Here is a 23,102-nt window from a genome sequence, read left to right on the forward strand (position 1 = left end):
ATCTACCCACACCTTGCACTTTCTCTGGGCCAGACAAAGGAATCTGTGGGGTTTTTGTTGTTACTTTAAATGAAATGTTACTCCATTTCTGTTTGATTTAAAAACAAATTCTACATTTGCTTGTATAAAGACAACTGCTGTGTTTCTCCATCATGCCTTTCAATCAAATTAAACATCAAAATGTTACAAACCAGGTACATATCTTGGTCTCTGACAGCTCAGTTTTTTGCTAGGCAATGTATAGGATAACTACTTTCACAGTACAAAGACCCTCCTATAATATTGAATCCATATGCAGCACAGCAGCAGCACTTAGGACTGAAAAGTACAGTTTTATGCTGAGGTGAAAAATATCCTAGAAATGAACCTGACAGGACTTTTGTGGACCCTAAATAGCCCAGGTTTTACCCTCTTTCTTCACATCAAACACCTCTAATGCAATACATTAATTGCCATGCATTGAAATATCACAGGCAAATAGTGCAATTTCTTACCCAATGAATTTATTTTGTATTTTTTAAACTAGACACAAAATAAATACTTGCATCCATCCTTGTTCTAACCTATCCTTCTTCAATACATCAGGGTCTTTCTGTATATTTCCCAAAGTAGCAAGCTAAATGAGTTTAGAAAACACACTAAAAAAGATAAATTCAAAAATGGTGCCTATTTATAAAAAAAAAAAACCACAGTAAAACACTGTGGAATCGAAGCAACACAAGTTAATCACACATATAACCTAAAACCAGATTGGAAACATGTCATTTAACCTAAATAACCTGTTCAGCAACACCTCAGAACTCAGTTGCAGAAGAGAAGACAGATACCCTTAGCCAAATTTATCCAACCAAGCAAAACTTCCAGGTCCTGACACATTTTTCTGCAGTAGTCTTAACTACTCTAAAAAGGCAGGATTCCTAAGATAACACAATGGCTGAATGTGCCTTAATCACCTTCCATGGATGCCTTGGGTTTTCATATCTCTGACTGAAAAATACAGCTCTAGGAATGCATGTAACTATTTTAAATACAACTCTTCCTGTAGCATCCAGCCTCACTTACTACTTTACCTAATGACTCTATTACACAAATTTTTGTCAAGACAAAACCCTTAGAATCCTCCACCTTTCTGCAGTTATTCAATAAGAAGAAACACTACCTATTTTACAACTAAGAGACAAATATGAAGGAAGTTGAACTGCCTGCACTCTGCTATTTCCAGCCAATCTCTTAGAAACAGAATTTGGTGGCTATCTCAACTATTGTGATCCAAGGGAACAGCTGAACTAGTGAGTCAAACTATACAAGTTAAACCTTATTTAGCTGCTGGATAATCATAGAGTCAAAGGAAAGACAACCATTTCAAAACTCTAATTAATCTCATTGGATACATCTTTCCAATCCCTACACTAAGAGAAGCATCATTAAGACATACATATACAGGGCAAGTTTCTAAGTAGATCCCCTCCAGCAAGTAGAAAGTGAGATGAAAATCTTTATTCTTTATAGATGGTATGTTCAATACTGTTTAACTAGAAAGATCTGAAAGTGGTTTACCTTGTCATCACCAGGGCAACGGTACAAGTTCTGGAAAGTGCTGATGATGTTATTGCTGAATCTTGGTGCAAATACATCCTTTTCTTGTCCAAATTGATGCCGGGACTGTCTCACAATGGAGTCAATGACATACAGACCAGGCACCTTGTACTCTGGTTTGCACTATAAAGAACAGTCATTTAAAAAGAGCATATGTGAAAAATAATCAAAACCATTAATGGCAGAGTAAATACAAACAATCCTCTCTAATTTTTAAGTGGATCCAAGTATACTGAAATGTTCTTTATTTTATAAATTGTCCTGGAAAATGAAGCTTTCTCAAGTACCATCCAACCTCTAATGTTTCAATTATCACATCTATATGCATTCTGAAGATATGTAAATGGTATGAAATCAATTTCTTACTGCTAAAGAGTTAACTTTCAAAAATCTATCTATTAAAAAAATTAGCACACAAACCACATATCCTTTTAAAATGTGCACTCTATTTTAAAAGTACTGCATAAAGCATGACCAAATTATGATCTTTATGATCAAAGTAAACATTAAAGTGAAAATTTGTTTACTTCATTTTACACTGTTGTAATTAGGGTGTGGTATATCCTCCCTGCAGCAGAAAAACATATTTATGGGGACATCTGTTTGGTTGAGAATACAACAATATTTATTTTACAACTCCGGAAAACTTGCATAATTTACAAACAGCATGATATATTCATAAGGCATGTCTGCTAATTAAAATACTAATTAATTATGTACTTTTACTTTCTTAACAACTAATGGTAAAATTTTTGTCTTTTAACTGCAAAGTAATTGCATGACATTACTGCAACCAGTTTTAAGACAGAACAAAACATGGTCCAAAAGTATAATGAAGTCATCATCAGAATATATTATGTTATGGATTCATTTAATAAATATTGGGTGTATATCACACAAGATATTATGGAAAACATAGGAAAGGACACCCTTTTCCTCTCTGGTCCTGTAGACATATTATGCAATACACTAAGTTAATAATCTTTAATAAAATGCCAAACAAACACTTCAGAATATTAATTTTACTATGCCCTAGATACAAATGTTCTGTTTTGAAAAGTGTTGATTTGCTAACACTTGCAACCTTTAGAAAGTCACCTTTCCTTAGCTTCTAAACATGGTTCAATGTATTTAAGTAAGGCACTCTGTATTTTTAGAATGTGTGCGACATCCTTTTAGGAATATATGTGCATCATTAAGCTTAAATTGGATATAACACACTGTCTTCAGAAAATCACTTCAATGTATTGCAGCCTCTGAAATTTTATTTAAATTATTGAACAAGAGTATTCTGCACACAGAGCAGACAGGTATATAACTTTTCACAATATTCAAATTAATAAAGCTCACAGAAATTCAAAAAGAAAAATCGGGACATGTATTAGCTGAAGTATTTTAAAACATGGCACATGAAGAAAGCAAAGTATGACAATAATGTAATAATATAGATTATATGGAAAAGGCAATAAAATACAAGTAGAAAATTAAATAAAAATTAAAACTGGGGCAGTGAACCTGCATATCCCTAATCTCAGATGGAACAGCCTTTACACACTAATATTTACTTATTTTCTGGGTGAGTAATCAATAATGTAATTTGATTACTCAAAGAAATTAAATCTGGCTCTCCAATGGAATAACCTCACATATATGAAATGTGATCATTTGACACCTGAAGTGATCTTCTGCCAAAGAATAAAGCAGTTGACCAAAATAACAATAGACCAGTGTGTTAAGTGGCACAAAATTAAGAAAGTCACGAGCAACTATTTTATCTGAAGTTTCAGTAACGTCATGAAATTACAAAATAAAATACTGGAGCTGTGAAGGATGAAGTGCAAACTATCTGAGATGGCATTGACATCATTCTGGTCAAGTCTACAGCAGACTTTAATGGAAGATTTAGTCATCTTGAGCTTTAACTTGAAGTAACTGCTCGCAGAAAACATCCAATTAGTCTCCAAATATACAATTTAAGCCCTTTAATATCAAATACTTAGCTTTCATCTGCTTATCTCTCATTCTAGTAAAGCAAAAACTTCTTATTTAAAGTTATTAATAAGTTGCACATTTCACTAAATTGTTCATGAAATAATTAAAAACCCCTCAGCAAGACCACTAAGGCGAATCATCTAATCCAGGGCGATCATTAACAAGGTTATCAATCAAAATGTACATCTGCCTTCTCTAATCAGCAATGAACAGTGCAGAGCTTCCTCATCGACCAGTACTGGACACTGAAGGCATGCAAAGATAACTCAAAGTAGCTTGTGGAAGGGTCATGAACAACCAGTCCCAATCCTGACAAACTGCCATTCATTCATGCAGAGTGTAAAACTTCTCTTGTGCCTATGAATACTGAACTGCCAATCACATCCACTGGAACTAAAAAGCACTGTTGGAAGTCAGACAATTCTGAGCTAATTTCAGGACATGGAACTGCAAAGTTTTACTGGTCAGAGATGAATAATATGTATTCCTGCTCTTCTCCTCCTGTGTTTACCTGCAGCATTGAACAGGGATCAAAGGGTAGTGATCCCTGTCTCAGAGATGGAAGAAGTCAGAGTCAAGGACCCAAAAGACAACTACTTGACAAAAAAACTAGCAATGTTGATAAAGTATACTACCTGTCTTTACTACTGCTTTGAAACACGTATATGACACTTTGTTCACATAGGACTGATGTACCAGTACCTAAATATTTAATTGATAAATAGTTCTGAGACAGATAAAAACACCAGGCTGAAGCTGAAACCTGTTTACACTGCCCAGTCACTGTAAAAAGGCAACACAGAGCAACAAGGAATAAAAGTTAATGAGGAAGACGGGTTACTAATACAGAACAATTCAGACTGCTTTGTAAAAACAGTAACAGAAGGAAAATTGCATCCAAAATTGCAACCTTAACAGCCTAACTTCTCTAGCTTGTCAAAACTAAATTTCAATTTGATAATAATTTACTGCTATTTACAAAGAGTGAAGAAATTCAGTACCAAAATGACCAACTGAACAATCAGGTACAACACAGATAAGGAAAGAAGACTCACAAATTCGAATCCATGCATTTCCAACTGGAAGTAAAATGCAGTTTTACCCAAAAATAATTAACTGTTGCAAGAAAAGAAAGTGCTATAAATTTCTTTGCTAGAAAGAATCATTAAATTAATACTACCATCTTCCCAAAAAGTAATTCTAATCTAGCCATATAAATTTTTTTGTTTTAATTTACTAGCAAGAACCACCAATTGAAATGCTACATCTCCTGCTACAAAAAAGATGAGGCTGAAGGTCATCTTCCCTTCAGCTTTAAAATCAATGGGAAAACCTGGCAGAAAAGCAAAAGCACCTGTCACCAGCCAAACAACTGTCAATTGTTTTGCTGTTAGCTGTTCACTGACAGTCTCTTTTAACATTAAATAAATACACACAGAAGCCGTCCTAAAACAGTACTCACAGTGATTCAGATCAAAGGACAAAATGAGAACAAAGTATTTGTCATTCTGTATCATGAGTTATGATCTGCTGCCAATTATTAGCAGAAACTGAATGCCACTAAAAATGGAGATGAACTAGTAAGTGCTAACTAATATTATTCTATATGTGAACCTAAACCCCCACTTGACTGACTTACCTTTTGAATGAACTTCTCAACACTCTGTACAACATGCTTGTAGAACTGAAAAATACAATAGTATTTCAATAGAGAAAATATGAAGACACATATACCTGTTCAAGTATGTTGCTACATTGATAGCAAAACCAGAAGCAGAAACTTTGGATTATTAGATAGCAATCCAATATCCACAGCTGAACATGCAAACTTCCTTAAAATACTTAATAGCCTATAAAAGAGTGTTTCTTCTTTTTCTTGAAGGTTTTTTACACTGGATTTCTTAAATAGCATGCTTATTTATTGAGACCAAGGAGAATAATCTAATTGTTCCACCAAAACACATGGTTATTTTACTGTACATGACTGAAGATGTTCACCTAATGTTACTAAAAATACAACTTCTCTGCATTTCATTAATTTATAGCATCGACTGCTACTTTTTCTTTAACGTTTGCATGTCTTTCATGGAGTTGTTTTTTTTAATCTCACATATAATCACAATGGCTCTAAATCATGTCAATAATTGCAATAACCACTTGCACAATTAAATGTTATCATTGAAATGGTAAGAGAGGAAGTAGGATTTCCAAGTTGAGTACATAATAAAACATTTGGGCATAATTTAATTGTTTAATTAATAGAACCATCTGTTATGATTTACTGCTTAAGTTCAATACAAGTTTTCAGCATTTCCATTCTATAGCAACACACAGGCTTTAACTTACAGACATACTTAAGAAAACCACTGAATTTCACTCTTCAGCCATCAAATTACCCTTTCCCAATTACACAAAACACCAATATGGATTTCATTATCTGAAAACATATCTGCATTGTCCGTAAAGGAATGCAGATAGGAAAAGCATAAGTTTGGTCTATCCTCTTTTCTACCTCTCCAGCCCTCACTGAGTTTCTATTTGTTTTAATGCTTAACACTAGTGGCATACTTCCTTCACCATTTTTCAGTGACTTTTTCTGCTGTGCTGTTGTTTAGCAATTAGTTTTACTTTGTGGCAGGAATAATCTTTAATGAGTGTACTAAAACTTGAACTTAAAGACAATTTGTATCCAAGCAACAAGAAAACTGAAATCTATGAATAATATCCATGAAAAGGCATGCTAGGAATTCAGAAAAATGAACAGTTGTATTGATCCAAAGGCATGCATAAATTTTGGGGAGGGAGGGAGAGAGGGGAGAAGGAAGGGTGAATTGCAATTTTCTATTTATTCATCTGTTAACAGGCATGTCAGTGTTTCCTTTGTAAACTAAGGAAAAAGCCCTGTCTTTCAGATCTGATGGAATTCAGATGGAGATAAATTGGTATAATTCTCACATATGACAACCAGGAAATGAAAGTCACACACCACTTTCAGCCTTCTGCTGTATTCCTGGATATCACATATGAACGTAACTTGGAAATTGTAAGCACAAGGGAGGTGGAAAGTTCTGAAGCAAATTCTTTAGACTATTTCACAAAATTATTTTGACATACATGAGAAATGTAAAAGAGGACAAAAGAAGATAACTGGTTTCATACCTTTATAGCCTTGATTGCTGCCTTGGTGATCTGTGTCATTTTAGCTTTAGAAATGGGTGGCTTATAATCATTTAGCGAGTACAACTGCAAGAAAAAAAACACTATTAGAAATATAATCTGCAGAATTGTAAGCAGAATACATTATTTTTCCACAAGAAAATATAATTTCTAATTTTCAGTGGATGTTATGTATTAAGCAAGAAAAGACATTCCAATTTAAGAAAAAAAAAAAGGTCAATAACATATAATGTAAGATTCAAAATGCTTAAAGGAGAGCAGGTTCTTCTTTGCAATGGTCCCTATATATACACCTAGCTTCACCAGCACTACATACTGGAGGCATTTCAGGTGAAGTTACAAAATAAATACTTCAAACATGCAAATACAGTAGCTCTTACTAAGTTTTCCAGGGCAAAGACTGATATACTTGACTACCTTTATGGAAGCACAACAAAACCTTAACTTAGTATATTCATCATCATATGCCTGCTGAATCTGGTCTTTTCATTTTCCATTAAACAAACGAACAACAACAAAATCAAGCCCAGAGAGCATGAGCATGTAGCAATTTGACACTTTAAACAGACTGTAAAAAGAATAGACTTCATTCATTCACTGCATTAACCCAGGAAAGTAACATATAGAAAGTATTACAAATGTTTAAGCAAAAATCCAGCTGTGTTCTCAATTTCAAGCAGAGCATCTTAACTCCACTTATATCTAACAGCAAAAAATCCAGAGCACACAGGCAGTGTAGTTTTGCAACAATGCTCTCCCTGGATGCAGCATTAACTGTGCTCATTTGACTGGTACATACATCTCTCAGCAGAAACAATCCAGCATGACAGGTATTCATCACAAATTTGTTGCACAGTGAAACTTTAACTAAATTCACAGCTATGACTGATGGGTTGTAATTAGAAGTAACTCCTCCCCAAAGCTATTTACTTGTTGTGAAAATCTCTGATTATCTACAATATATGATTTTGAACAAAATGCTGTTATTTTCTCCCTCAGGTCTAAGTGTTATAAGAGAAGGGACTGGCTGATGTTTGCTACTTTCAGGCATAAAAACACCAGACACAAAGTGCCAAACCTGATTTAAGGACATCCTTAACTTATATTTTATTTTTGTTTACAACACGTTTAGAAGCATTTTAGTTCAAAAATGTAGTTCTGATAAGAGGAATGATCATCCATAACCAAATTTTTATTTCCTTTCTAAAAAACAGGAAAAATTGCAGTTTTTCCATAAAACAGTAATTGAAACAGAAATAAAGCCAAAACCCTTTCTCCTCTCCTATAGAGCTTGAGAAATGCAATATAATGAACCAGATTAATATCCATACAGATATTTACAATATCTTTAACTTCCTAATATTTTCTCAATTTGTGGCAAACTGCTAGCTCAGAAAACATAGTTCAGAATTTTTTATATTTAATAAAGCAAACTGTAAGACTGAACAGGATCACACAGTGGAAAGGATTAGACAATCTTAAATTTAGGTCATGCTCCCCAAGTTGCTTATAATAATTTATTGCTCAAGGTAATAAGTAGATATTCTTTCATCATACTTGAGTTTCCAAGAGACAAGGATTTGTTCTCCTTGTAAACGAGGTACTTTTTTTCTATCCTTTCCTGTCAAAACCAGTTTTAACCAAAACCTCCTGTAGCTGTCAAAACACAAAGTGAAACAAAAAAGGTTTGTCCAAGCATAAGTGTCTGTCTTCTCAGCTTGAAAGGATCTCCATTAAAACTGTGAAATTATAACCACTTCACAGCTAGACATCCACTTTTAAAATAACTGTTACTACTTCTCACTAATGCTAATGCTAATTGCTGTTGCAAAATATTCTGAATTATTTACATGCTGCTCACATGACAAAAATCAATACATTTCTAAAATGTAGGTATATGAATGCTCTTCACCATCACAGGGAAAAGAGAGAAGAGAGACACAAACCCAAGCCACTAATCAGTTTCTTCTGTTTTCACAGAATCACAAGGTTGGAAAAGACCCTCAAGATCATCGAGTCCAACCCATGCCCTAACACAACTAAACCATGGCATCAAGTACCACATCCAGCCTTTTTTCAAACACATCCAGTGATGGTGATGCCACCACCTCCCTGGGCAGACAACTCCAGTACTTTATCACTTTTTCTATAAAAAAATTTTTCCTAATATCCAACCCTTGGTGCAGCTTAAGACTGTGTCCTCTGATTCTGTCAGTTGCTGCCTGGTGAAAGAGACCAACCCCCAGCTGACTACAGCCACCTTTCAGGGAGTTGTAGAGAGAGGTAAGGCCACCCCAAGTCTCCTTTTCTCCAAGCTAAACATCCCCAGCTCCCTCAGCTGTTCCTCATAGGGCTCGTGTTCCAAGTCCCTCACCAGCCTCGCTGCCCTCCTCTGGAAATGTTCAAGAAGTGTCTCAATGCCCTCGCTAAACAGAGGGGCCCAGAACAGGACACAGCACTCACAGTGTGGCCTCACCAGCGCCAAGAACAGGGATGACCACCCTGGTCCTGCTGGCCACACTATTCCTGCCACAGGCCAGGATGCCAGTGGCCTTCTTGGTCCCCTGGGCACACTGCTGACTCATGTCCAGCCAGCTGTGGACCAGCATCCCCAGGTCCTTTTCCGCCTAGGCACTGTCCAGCCACACCATCCCCAGCCTATAATGCTGCAGGGGGTTATTGTGGCCAAAATGCAGGACTCGGCACTTGGACTTAAACTTCATCCTCTTAAACTCTGCCCATCCATCCAACCATTCCAAGTCTCTCTGCAGAGCCCTCCCACCTTCCAACAGATCAACCCACGCTCCCAGCTTAGTGCCATCTGCAAATTTACTGATGACTCAATCTCCTCATCCATGCCATCAATAAAAATACTGAAGAGAACTGGCCCCAGCACCGACCCCTGAGGGACACCACTGGTGACAGGCTACCAGCTGGAGGCAGCACCGTTCACCATTACTCTCTGGGCTCAGCCATCCAGCCATTTGCTAATCCAGCAAAGAGTGCTCCTGTCCAAGCTGTGGGCTGCCCACTTTTCCAGGAGTGTGCTGTGGGAGACAGTGAGTTTTGCAGCTCACTGTTCAGCTTCCAGTTGCTCACAGGTAATTACCAAAATGTAATCACTCATCCTGGCTACTGTTTGGCTGGATGTTGTGCAACTACAACTAAACTACTTCTGGGAACATCATAGCACCAGAAACTTTTTGTTTGTATAGTGTTTCTTAGTAGAGTCATTTTGGGTGTTCCTGGTCAGCATTCTCAAGCCCGAAATACTCATCAGTAAAAGCAATTTACAAGTACATGAGCAAATGTGAAATCAGCCTAGATTCAAGAAGCCAAGCTTGTCAATCTAAAAACAGTCCCAGATGGGATTGGCACAGGAGCTCCTTTACCTACAAAACATACAGCTGTAAGGAGGGAGAACCACTGACTCACACAGATACTCACAGGGACCACACCTGACCAGGCCATCAGCTCTGAAATAATCTGCCCTAATGCCCTAATGGGACAGTTCAAAGTATCAAGGAAGCCACCACACATGGCTGGGAAACAAGCAAGAGTTGCACACAACTGACTCTGAGACATCGGCTGCGTGCAGTCAGATATCCTAGCACCGCTTATCAGGAATATGCCAAAAGCCAACAGGTCAACCTGGGTTGTTGCCAGCATCCTGATACTTTATTCCAGGTAGCAAACAGGCAAATTTAGCATTAAGGACTGATAATTCAAGGGGAAAGGTGGTGGTGGAAAGGTATCAATAAAAAGAGTAAAACAGTACTTCTGCAGAGAGAGACTTTTTGGACAATGGTTACATCTGTTACAGATTTTAAAAGCCATTTTAAAAACACACAGATCCCAAATTTAGTACCTGCAAAAAAAAAAACAAGAAAAGAAATAAAAATTCTTCAAAAACTATTTTTCCTTAATTGTCTTCAAGATGCTTTAAATTTACTATAAAACACTGCATTCTGAAAAGTGCATCAATTGCACCTCACTGCTGAGGCTGCATTCAATCCCATTGTCTAAGTAATCAAAAAAGATATTAAATAATATCAATCCCAGTGCGGACACCTGCAGGACACCACTTCATACTGGTCTCCTTTTGGACACTGTAGCCATTAATTGCAACTCTTTGGATGCTGACATCCAGCCAGCTCCTTATCCATCAAACAGGCTATCCACCAAACCCACTTTCTCTAATTCTAGGCTGACTAGAGAAGCAAGACTTGGTTGTTGCCTCTCTCATAATGAAAACTTCAGTTTTTCATCCAGCATAGATGACTATTTTAAACATTTGGAATTTGAAGAATAAGGAATTAAAGACACATGCATTATTTTTAAAATCTGTGCTTATATCCTAGTTTAATTTTTCCTGTGCCATCTCCTGGAGATGTTTAGCTAAACCAGTTTGCTCTCTAAGACCAGAGTCTTAGTTTTCTAAGACACTCATGCTCATTTGCAGAAGCTTGCCCTCACATAAAAGAAGTCTTTAAATAAACCAGGAAAAAAAAGGCAACGTGGTTAAATAGTAAAGTCAAGGAAACTCTCTGAAATAAAATGATACACTCGAGAAAATCAGTAGTAATATTCAAAGGCATGGGGAGGAGTGGGAGTGACCATAAACTCTGGCAGGCAATGTATGTGCAAAAGATAGTGCAATCAAGTTTGAGAAACAAACAGGAGAAAGCATGAAAATCAGTGCTTTTCAGAAGAGGGAAGGAATTGCAAATCTACTAAAGTCCTTGTCCTGGACAAGCAGCACTTACAAGAGATAAAGCACTCATAGGAGATAAAGCCCTACAGAAAAAGACACATACATACACCCTTTGTTTTTTTAATCTATACACTAAGGAAAAACTGATCCCACACCAGAATCATCCTGAAGTGTGTTTACAATACGGTAAATAACAAGCTCACAATGTGAAAAATAACAAAGTTTTAGAACAGAACTCCAGAATGCAAGACTTGGTAGCTATGATTCATGAATTCTCATTTAAAGCAGTCTCAAACTTATAGCTCTGAAAGACAGGAAAAGCAACATGAATTTCTGACAGGAGTTCAAGGGGAGAATTAGGAAACAATGGATCAGTTAGGTTAAATGTTAAAAAAATAGCATAAATTACTTCAAAGAAATGTATTAGTGGGGACACAGATAATTCCGTGCAGCTGTTGTAAGGAAAGGCAACATCTCAGTATATTGTTCTTCTCAGAAAGACTCCAGAAGCACAGTGAGAAATCACTAATATAAAACCAACTGGACTACCAAAACACATTTACCAAAGATCTCTCACGAAAGGCTCCCAAGAAACTAAGCTATTCTAAACAGGCCCTTGCATGACAAATGACCCAAACAATTAGTCCTTAAATAAAGCCAGCAAACAATCTGAACAGTCACTTGGTGCAGGGTAAAGGGAAGTCCCAACAGAACCCAGGTGGGTTCTATATTCTGGCTAGGACAAAGTCAGACTCTCAAAAGTTGGAGAGGCACATTGGTGACACTACCAAGTAGTAAATGCACAGGAAGTAGTGGACACTGGCTTTGAAGCTTGAAGCTATCGCCATTCAGCAAAGAGATCTGCTGATCCATGAGAGATGGCACTCTAGATATCAAGTCAAGAGCAAACCAGAAAAATCTCAATAGTAAATGCAGTAAATGGACATTTGGATCTACATTATTTAGGCAACAGTGATAACCTACAGGGCACTCTCAACTGTACAATCTCCAAAGCTGGCATGAAATCATCAGGGATAACTAAAATTGTGGAGAAGCTTTCAAGTGAAGAACAAAGGTTCCTCAGTTGGTGAACAGGATTACTAAGGAGAGGCATATGCCAATACAACCTCAGCACTGAAGATCAATTGGGAAGGATCTTCCTCACCCAAGGAGCACACCATATGAGATGAGCAGGGAGTATGCAAGAGTCCAGTTGGTGGATGTGGTTCCAAACTGCCCAGTGTGGTTTTCCTTAGCCTGCAAGGACAGCTCTGGCATGCCTCAGAGGGAATTGACTCAGAACCTAAACTGTCACCATGAGCTTGCTAAGTCTGTGCCCTGATACCATAATGAAACCCACCCACTCTTTTAAATAACTGTATAAATTACAGTCAGCTATCTCTATGATAGTATAAAATGTTGCTCTCTATTTAAAAGGTCTTATGCAAATGAAGTTCGAGCCTTATCACATCAAGCAGCTGCATTTTCTTCACAGTAGAAATACAATTCTTTTTAGAGGGTCGAAAGTGAAACACTGTAATCTTCAAGTGCCAGGTAAAGCCATAAGTTTCAGACATTTTGAAACAGACTAGTTCATATTTACAAGCTGGCAGAACAAAGAAAGGGAACAGACAGAAACCCATATGTAAACTTAAAAAATAACACTTTAAAGCTGAACTACCATATGATTATGAAAAAAAATCTTCCTTTTACTAGCCACTTACTGCTTTTCTGGATATACATCAACCCATATGAAACATTTGCTCAAAGGCAAAAACTGATCAGTATCTTTAAATATCTGATTACTACTAAAAGATATTTGAATACCAATTAAAAGTTTTTTCTAGTTATCTTCCTAAGTTTCATGTTACAGATTTGCAGTGAAAGTATTTGCACCATTTCGTATATGAAAACCCAGTAAGTACAAACATTTACTGTTGAAATCTGAGGCATTGTTGTGGAAAGCACCACATTGTGTGGAGTCTCTTTTTAAAATATGCATTGAGAATTTCTCTCCAAACACTGAACATTTATCACCTGTTGATGATGTACATGCATAATAAAACCTAATTTGAAAACCACCCTACAAGTTGATGGATCAATTTATTTTTCTTATTCATTTAGTAACTGATTTTACAGCAGAAAAGAGAATAGGCTGATTTCAATCAACCCAAAATTTATCTCCCATCTATCCTACCATCTAGAGAGAAGAAACAGTCTCCTGATATTTGCCCATAAAAGAGCACTGCTCCAGTGATCTATGTATTGACCCAAGAGTCACTCTGACACAAAGACTCTCCTAAGCAGTCACCACAACACAAACACAACATCTGGGAGAATGCTGCTTCAGTCAAAGTAGAGTGACTTAAAATAAACTGAAAGGTTAAACTCTGATTAAAAAGAAAAACAACAACAAAACTGCAAATATACTTTAAAATTTATACAAAGCTTTGTTTTGTACTGTCCGTTCTTGAACTATGGCATATGACTCAGAAAATTAAAGCTGAAACATTTTCTGTCTAAATGTAGATGGCAAATGGCATTATCACACAAGGACAAGGAAGGAACAAAGACTAAAATTCTACAGAATGGGGAGGGGGGGGGAAACAAGAGAGGATGAGGCAAGAGTTACACAATCAGTGCCAAGTCACAAGGAGTCTGACTGGTAAGGTAAACCATTCTCAAACTGTTAGCCCAGGTTTTGAAAAAACAAGTGTTAAATAATTAAGTCAGAAAGAGCATTAATGCATGATTCCTGTATGACCTTTTGGGAATAATTTTATTTTCCTCTAGGAGAAAAAGCATAGCCAAAGTTAAGAGAATACTTTCAAGTTGCTGTAAAAAATACCAGTGTTTTTTTCAAGACAGCACACTTAACAGCAGCATACATTTGATTTCAATGTAAATGAACGTTTAATGATCACTTTATACTAGGAACCTGTGGACAAGACTATTCTGCCTGCCTCAAGCATTCTAGATGACTGAACATGCTCAGCTCCAAATACACTGCCAACAATACAGGAAACTACAAAATAAAAATTAACATTAATCTTCTCAACCCATTTAAGCTAAAGAAAACACCAGATAAAATTTACAGTGTATTTGTGGGGGGAAGTTGTTTTACTGGTTTCCTGTATGATGATTCCATCCAACCATGTCCTACACACGCTGGCATTTTCATAATTAGGTGGGGGACAATCAATAAATCTTTGATAGAAATATGCATGTTTAATTAAATGCTTAATGTAAATCACAGGGAAGACCTCAATATGAATGGCACCTCAGGGACAAAGTGACTAGACAAAGATATACATGCTACAAATCCTAATCTTGTCTCAATGAAAGCAATTCCTAGGGTCATGTTCTTGCAAAGTAAGAATCAGATGACAGCCAAATGTCCATGTAAAGCACATAACAGCTTATTACACAGACAGCATTAGAATTCTTAATATGCTCAAAGTAATAGTGCTAAAAGTGGTTTCTAAGACTATGTCTTTCCTACAGAAATGCACATCTGTGTATCAGGACCAGGCCAGCAATTAAAGCCAGTTAATTATATTCACAAATCTGTATTTTCCTCTATCTGATAAAACAGTACAATTATTTGTACAGCAAAAAGTAATGATGGGAGAGCTAAGGCACTCCATACAAGGCAATATTCCAGTGTACATAAAGGTCAACAGCATTGTTAATACTCATTTTCCCCAATATAATTTTAAATAAACCAAGTCTTCTTTCCAAATTTTGAGGGAAAAAATACAGACTTGCTCGAAGATCTAATGAGCTATAAAAAGTACATGTTGGGTTTGGGGAGAAATGCAAAAGATCAGGTTGATGCTATAAATAAAGCAGTGAATTTCTGCTCTATATTTTTCTCTTTAATTCTGTTAAGAAAAGTAGTCTTCAGGAAAAGCCCTACCAAAAGTCAGGGAATTTATCAGCACATTTCAAATTTTCATCATTCACTATCACAAACAATATTTTTATGATTACAATCGTAACGAAAGAAGTACTTAAAAGTGAAATCTACTGTAAATACCCATAAAAAGCAAACTCTACTGCACACAGCTGTAGTTTACAAGGCAGTACTACAGGCTGCTAAGCTACAGCCTAAAGCTTCTCAAGTGAAGACCAGACATCATGCACATGAGCTTTCATCCCCCGAGGATGGGCAGTCGCTTACACAGCAAGTTACTACACACATCCGTGGAAGCAATGGCACACTGCACTTCTACAAAGCCCAGCACTTAATTCCAACATCTTTCAGTGCTCTTATTCAAGAGGCAAAAGAGCCAGACAGCTGTTCCTGTACCAAAATTTTGAATACAAAAGAGAAAGCAGTACTAATTTTATTAAAATTTTAAAAGCTTCATAAATAATATATCCCTTTTTTTATACCTCTGCCACATCCTATAAAGACAAGAAGAGCAGCTAGGAAATAATTTTTCATATAATTTTGCCATATAATTTTAAAAGGCTTGAAAGATGTGAACAACTCTAGTCTCATGAGATACAAAGGAACAGATATTCACAGAGACAAATCTCTGCAACACTGATACAGCAGCTAAGGGAATAAACATTTTGATGCTGATAGACCAGGACTCAGCCCATCTCTTAAGCATGAGATAATGACCAGTGTGAGGGATATCAGTTACAAATCCCTCTACAGAAATATTTTTGAACTTTTCTCTGCCTGCTACCAGGATACAACATTAAAAAGACATCAAGTAATGACATGACACTAACCAGACATCATACATACTAACAAGTATCTGCAATTTCAATGCAGAAAACCCAAAATAAATAGTTAGAAGTCAAGCCAAATACATACTATCTTAATAAATCAGTTTAATTTATTTCATATTTCAATAGCATTAAAATAAATAAAATCCAATTGGAAATACAGAAATAGTCACTGAATTGCTTACTAAATATTAATATCAACACACAGTAGAGAACAAGAAAAGAGTATTGTTATTTATTGCTAAAAAAAAAAGACACTTATCAACAAATTTCTATTAGGTTACATTTTATACACTTTCCTGAAATTAAATTTCTTGGCAAAGTTACTCAAAGTGCATGCCCTGATCTCTCAGTGAGTAGGATTTTAACTTGATGCTGAGTAGGACCTACCTGTGAGAACTGTTATTCAAAACCTGTCAGCACTTTGTTACCCTCAGAGCTGAATGTAAATGTTAAAATATATACCGTACATGTGCATGCAGGATGACCAGAATGGCAGATACTCCTTCCAGCATACGGTATTTAAGTTTGTAAAAAAAAAAAAAAAAATTCTATTCTTTCAGTTATCAACCAAGATGAATTGCCAAAATTCAACATTAAAAAAGTATAGAACAAGTGGGTTCCAGGACAACAGCCACTCCCTTAATACAACTGTTTTCATAAACAAAGCGCATGACACATGGTTTTAATTAGGAAACATTAAAAAATAGTGCATTTTCTTGATATCTAAGTGCATGTTCTTAAAAAAATTTTTAAAGCAACCAACAACACTCATGACAAAAACTCAGCCTCTCTCTACACATCAGCTGCATTATACACTATTTATGTTTAAAGAGGGCATTTAAATATTCATGCCAGCTACTACACAAGCAACTAAGTGAAGTAGGATGCAAAGGTAACACAGCAGTCCCTCAGCCCATCAGACACCAGCTCATGAAGTCAGGTGTTACCACTGCTGCACTTGTCTAGTGCTTCTCCTACTTCTTTTGTCTTAAGAAAACACAACTATGACTTTCAAGTTTACTGAACCTAAACAATTTGAGATGGAATGACAAAATTCCATTTTAGTTTTTACATTTCTGACCCACCAGCCCATTTACCATTTTCTTTAAACCCTCACCATTACTCCTTTCAAAGAAAGCTTCAAAGTACTCTTAGTACAGTCTGCTTTGTACAAATATGAACATAAAACCGGAATGTAAAGAAACTACCTGGATTTGGCTCCACTTTCCTGAACTCCACACAACTGCAAAACAGATGCTTACTTCATATAGTCTCTAGAACATGCTCCACTTGCTCTTAGGCATTTTTAAGTCATCAAACACAATTCCCCTTTTTCTCTTCAGAGTAACTTGGGGTGTTTGCTGCATGGGAACAAAAAGCTTAGAAAGACCAAAATGGACCAAATGAAATAGGTAGGTGAGAGTGAGCACTTCACCAATGCCTGAACTCCCAATCACAGAAAGGAAGGATTGACAAAAAATCCAGTTAAGAGTATCACACAAGGAAACAAGGAAAATAACAGAAGCATTTCACTTCAAGCAATTTTCTCATCTTTCCTGCCATACGGCTAATTTCCATCACTAACATTTTATCATTATTATATAGCTAATTCTAGATCAAGAGGAAAATGGATCAGCTTCTGCCACAATGTCAATCTTCACAGATATCCAGATGTGAGCTTGGGGGCTGCTCACACTGGAGAAGTACCCTCTGTCCTTGTTGTAATGCACTAGTTTGGTAAAGTATGGCACAATGCAGTTAAAAGCCTCAGAGAAACCTAACTACAATCATACCTCTACAATTCTGAGATATGAAATATAGGAACAGATCTTAAACATTTTGAAAATCAGACTCACACATTTTCTCTGCCAACTGTTTTTAGAACTCATGACAAAATCTGTCTTGTGTTGATTTCAAAATATCTCCTTGGATATAGTTTAAAACCCCTGCATTCACAATGAAAGTTAATGATTCAAATTTTTTTTAAAATGTAATCCAGTTTGTACTGGATTGGATTTCTCCAACCAATACACTTGTCATATAAATGGTCTTCATTTCCTGTTAAGTGCTTAAGTGCTCCACTTCACTCTTGTGAAAATTAAGCAGCAAGTGGTTACTACTACACATCTGGTAACAAGTTCTGAAGATCAACATGTTATCTGAAGCTATTAATTTTCATATGAACCAGCTGTGGTTTTTAATACATATGGGAGATTTGGTATTCTGAAAGAGTCTGATTTGATTTGATTTGATTTGGTCAGGTCTTTCCACTGGTTTCCAACAATCTGGTTAATATATTCTAAGCTCTTACCCTATGAAAAAGCCAAAAACATTTATAAGTATGAATATTTCTCTTTTTAAAACTGCAATCACATCACTAGCAAAATATTAGAATCATATTTTTATCTATCATACTGATTTCTAAATTATGCACTGAGAGCTCCTTAAAGTCCTGCTACAAGGCCAACATTTTTAAACCAAGAGTTTTATAGTGAGAGCAATTTACAGTATTTTGCATTTTACAGAAAAAACAAACGATAGAATAATAGGGGTGGAAAGCAAAGAATGCACATAATTAATTCTACTTAGGATTTTGAAAGTAACTAATAAATACTGAAGATGGAGAACAAAAAAAAAAAGTATGGAAACCTTCAGCACTCAACTCTAAACTAATTATTTGGAAACACTGAGCTCTAGACTGAACCACTCAAGATGATGGATCTTCTAAATTACCTTTCCCAAAAATGCATGCTATTTCAATAATAAATTTCAATTCAAATACATAAGACAGCTATTCACCTCCTTGCATAAAGGCAGTGCACCTTGTTCAGCTGTTATAATTTTTTATAAAGCACTATTTACTTCAATCTTTCAAAACTAATGTTATAAACAGTATGTTATAATAAAGAAGCTCAAGGCTACAAAATAGGTGGCTTCAACCTCTCAGGTGTTGCTACCCTCCACTTTTTACTGCTCAGCCACCATCCACCCAAACCACCATTCCTTGCTCCTGGATCTTAGCTCTACCACCCTTCTTTGGGGCACATCTTCTTTTGTGCCTTCATTTTAAATGAGAACCAGAACACTCTCTGCCAACCCTCAAAACTATCAACAGCAGACACATTAACAAAGGTGCCAAGCCTCATTTTCCACACGTGTAGTTTAGTAAACTAAACACATGCATTATATTTCTGAATGTCAAAGCACCAGCCACTCACTCATATAACCAGGGACAGGAAAAAAGAAAAACCTCATACAATCAAAGACTGTACCCAGTAAAACCAGCTAAGTTATGCAAGTAAACTCTGGCAAAAAGAAGTGGAAGCAAAATAAGTTGTTGTATATCCATAGTAATCACCTTTGTACAAATGCCAGCTCACTTCCCAAAAGCCTAACAGCAGAAACAGCAGGTTATTACAAGAAATATGCACTTCTAGTAGGGGTAAATCTGATAGAGAGAGGGTCACAGTGACAATGCACTAATTTCTTCTTATTTCCTCCAAATGTTAACATTTTAAATTCTACTTATAAAAATGTCTCCTTTTGGTCAGTACGTATGGCAAGAACAGGTAAAATAAGTACTAGTACAGCAGTAACTGGACATTGTGTTTTTGCCTCAAAGAACATGTACCCTAAAGTGAAGAAGCAACTCCTGAATAAGGTTAATAAAATTACCTACCCAACCACAGCTGTGTCAGTGCTCCTGAGAAATACTGCAGAAGGTAGCTCCAAAGAATTGAAAAAATGGAAGAATAGAAATACACGTACAACTTACAAAAAGTTCCAAACAGGAACAAGGACTAATATTGTTTGGAACTTTTTTCAGAAGTTGTTTTTGGTTTTGAACTTTCAAAGCCAAGGTCACTGAACTCTGACTACACATATGAACAGCCAATTATGCACCTCTGTCCTGGGCCTCACAATGGAATTACACCAGTGAGCCATGAATGTGGGCTGTAACCAAGGCTGAAGGAGCCACCCGGGATGAATTTCTTTGGTGGCTGTCCAGAGGTAAAATGATGAATTCATTTCACAGACAAGAAAATAGAAGACCTCCTCCTAAGTGAAAAAACATGGGAGTAACTTAAGTACCTTAAAGTATTTTTTAACCTGCCTTACCAAAAAGTTCTGTTCTGAATGGCTTTTTTCCCATAAGAAAGCCATCTGGATTACCAGACTCCACTTCTACAACTGCCATAGGAAGACACACTGTTGGTCACAGAATGGTTTGGGTTGGAAGAGAATTTAAAGGTCGTCCAGTTCCAACCTCCCTGCTATGGGCAGGGACACTTTCCACTAGCCCAAGTTGCTTTAAGTCCCATCCAACTTAGCCTGTAACACTTCCAAGGATGGGGCACAGCTCGAATAGTGGCATATTCAAACAAGACTTGTTAAGATAATTTTAAGTACTCTGTCAAAGACTGTAGCCCCAGGTATAATCTTGGTAAGCAGATGACAATCAAATGATCTGAAGGTGTAAGAGTTCAAAAGGGCATTTGTTTTAAACTGCAAAATGGCTTGCTGCTCTCTAAATGAGTAGCAAGTAGGATCAGTACTTGTAACTATCCAGTTACAACTCCAGAGAGTTTGCAGCATCTGGAGATCTACTCAACTGCTCCAGGCTCACAAGGATCTGATCTAGATCACAGTTTAAGAACAAATTTAAAGTCTATGTATCTAAGACTGAAAACCTATCAATGTCTGTCCTATACTGTTTCACTAAAGAAATTAGGTTCTAGAGCAAGACATGCACCAAAATAAAACCAAACCCTAACATTTCGGGCCTTTAACACACACTTGCATGAGCATGTCTTTACAAGACCAGAAGTCAAGTTTCTGTGGCTAATGAAAATCAAAGGTCAGATCAGTCTTCAAAAGTGTGATATTAAAACTGTAAATATTTATTCAGCACCATGGAGACATTTAACCAGGTGAACATCAATTTAATATTTACTGTATCTTGAAAAGAACTTTCCCTACACTCTTAAAAAAATCATTGAGAGCCAGCAAAGTTCAATTCTTGCTGGGAAACAACAGAGTAAAATACTTACATTTCACTGACACTGCTCCTAATGCTCCTGACAGTAAACAGGAAACTAACAAATTCTTGTTAGTTTGCAACATATTTTGTTGCATCTTAAGGGAATTCGTGTAAATATCCATGCTTTTTTTTTTTTTTTTTTGAGAAACACTACAGGATTATACAGCCAACTAAAATGGAAGACGTTTTTCACATCCAACCCAGAGGTTAAGAATGAAACACAGAAACAACTTTTCGTCTGCAGATGCACGTATCACTTTTTCTTCTGACAAAAGACAAAAGTAAACCAGAAGTTCACATCCCAATTTGTTACAATAGAATTTACAAGTATCTGACTATAAATGAGGCAGCAGATAAACAAAAAAGAAAGTTTTAAACTTATCACAGCTGCAGAGTCCTTTGAACAGCAGAGGATATGAAAGAAGGCAGTTCTCTAAAATATAGTGACAGACAAAACAGATAGAGGTTGTGCCATTGTCACAGCAGCTAGGAAAAAAAACCTGTAGATGTTTCAGGTGCTTCAGCCAACATGAAACATGCAGCAGAATCCAAGAAAAATATCTTGACAGGTAGTAGCTTATGTGTCTTCTCACTGTTTCTCAATATAACTGTTAGTATCTACTTTTACTAATCAAAGCCCTGGCTGCTCATTTTACAGAGAATCCCTTTTTTCCCCACTTTCCCCAGCTATTCAGCATCAATCTCTATTTAGCATCTCCATGAGGCATACCATTTAGCATTTTTTAGCGTCAACTGGCATTCTTTCATGAAAAACCCGCCTCGTTGACTTAGAATACGCCATTTAAATAAGGTAGTCTGAAATAGAATATTTAGTTTAGCCTTCTGTATTTTTATGCACCCATACTCCAATGTTCAGTATTTAAGATGTGGGTCATTTCCAAGGGTCACATTTCTGAAATTGTAGGCCACTGAACTGTTCCTCACTGACTCTCAAAATACACCCTCCAAAGAATTGTCATGATAAAGGTGGACAACATAAAATGAAGCACAAATGAAGTATAGAGACAACAGCATTACCAGTAAATGATCAGTGTCTGCCACATCTCTATCTCTGATCAATTTCAGAATGACAAGTGAACCCAAAAGCAGCAACAGCCACTTTATGCATCATCTTACTTGACTCTCAAAAGCATAATGCACACCAGAAGCTCAGTGTATTTTATGATGAACTATGCAAAGAGAACCATTTTAATTGTCAATAACGGCTCAACACCAACCTAGCAATGCTGCAGAAGTTTTAATTATGACTCTCACACCCTAGGAAAGACACAGCAACCCACACCACTCTTTAAACAAATCGTAATCACTACCTTAACCTTACAGCACTTTGTGTGCATCCCACTTTAAGATGGCAGATATTCCAGGTCTCCATGATGACACTTCAGTTTTCTATTCAATTCCCTTGTATGAAAGTATCAGCACCCAACTGCACAGACAAGAGAATCTGAGCTTTTCATTCAAGCACACAAGGCGTTTGTGAAAGGAATCAGAAGACACAACTTTCTTGTTCCTGAGTTTCAAGGGACCAACTCTGCCTTATTCTATGTTACTCTTTTAAAAAATATATAATTGTCCTTTTCTCAATTGCCTCTCCAATGCCATAATATACTGCATTGCCTGACAAATACAAATACAGCTGAAATTTGTGGCACTGGACAATAACAACTATTGTGCACTGGATTCAACAATGTAAATTCCAAATCTAGATATGCTATCTAACTCTCCTGAGTAGGTTTTACCACTACTGACCTTCTAAATGGCTGTAAATCAAGGATGCAAGTACCAGTCTCAGCTACTCAAAATGAAAACAATATT

At 36.5% G+C, this 23,102-nt stretch overlaps 1 protein-coding gene across 1 annotated transcript in view; it reads right to left on the reverse strand.

Annotated features, from left to right (window-relative positions):
* The window catches only part of SCAF8 (SR-related CTD associated factor 8), an 87,742-nt gene that overhangs the window by 60,544 nt on the left and 4,096 nt on the right, over positions 1 to 23,102 (reverse strand). Inside the window, exons 2-4 of the mRNA XM_058802080.1 lie at positions 6,748 to 6,831; positions 5,228 to 5,272; positions 1,558 to 1,719 (exon numbers count right to left, since the gene is read on the reverse strand). Of these exons, the coding sequence (XP_058658063.1) occupies positions 1,558 to 1,719; positions 5,228 to 5,272; positions 6,748 to 6,831 (291 nt within the window). The remainder of the gene's footprint in view (positions 1 to 1,557; positions 1,720 to 5,227; positions 5,273 to 6,747; positions 6,832 to 23,102) is intronic.

The sequence above is a fragment of the Ammospiza caudacuta genome, chromosome 3 (genome assembly GCF_027887145.1).
Source record: "Ammospiza caudacuta isolate bAmmCau1 chromosome 3, bAmmCau1.pri, whole genome shotgun sequence".
In the NCBI taxonomy this organism is placed as follows: Eukaryota; Metazoa; Chordata; class Aves; order Passeriformes; family Passerellidae; genus Ammospiza; species Ammospiza caudacuta.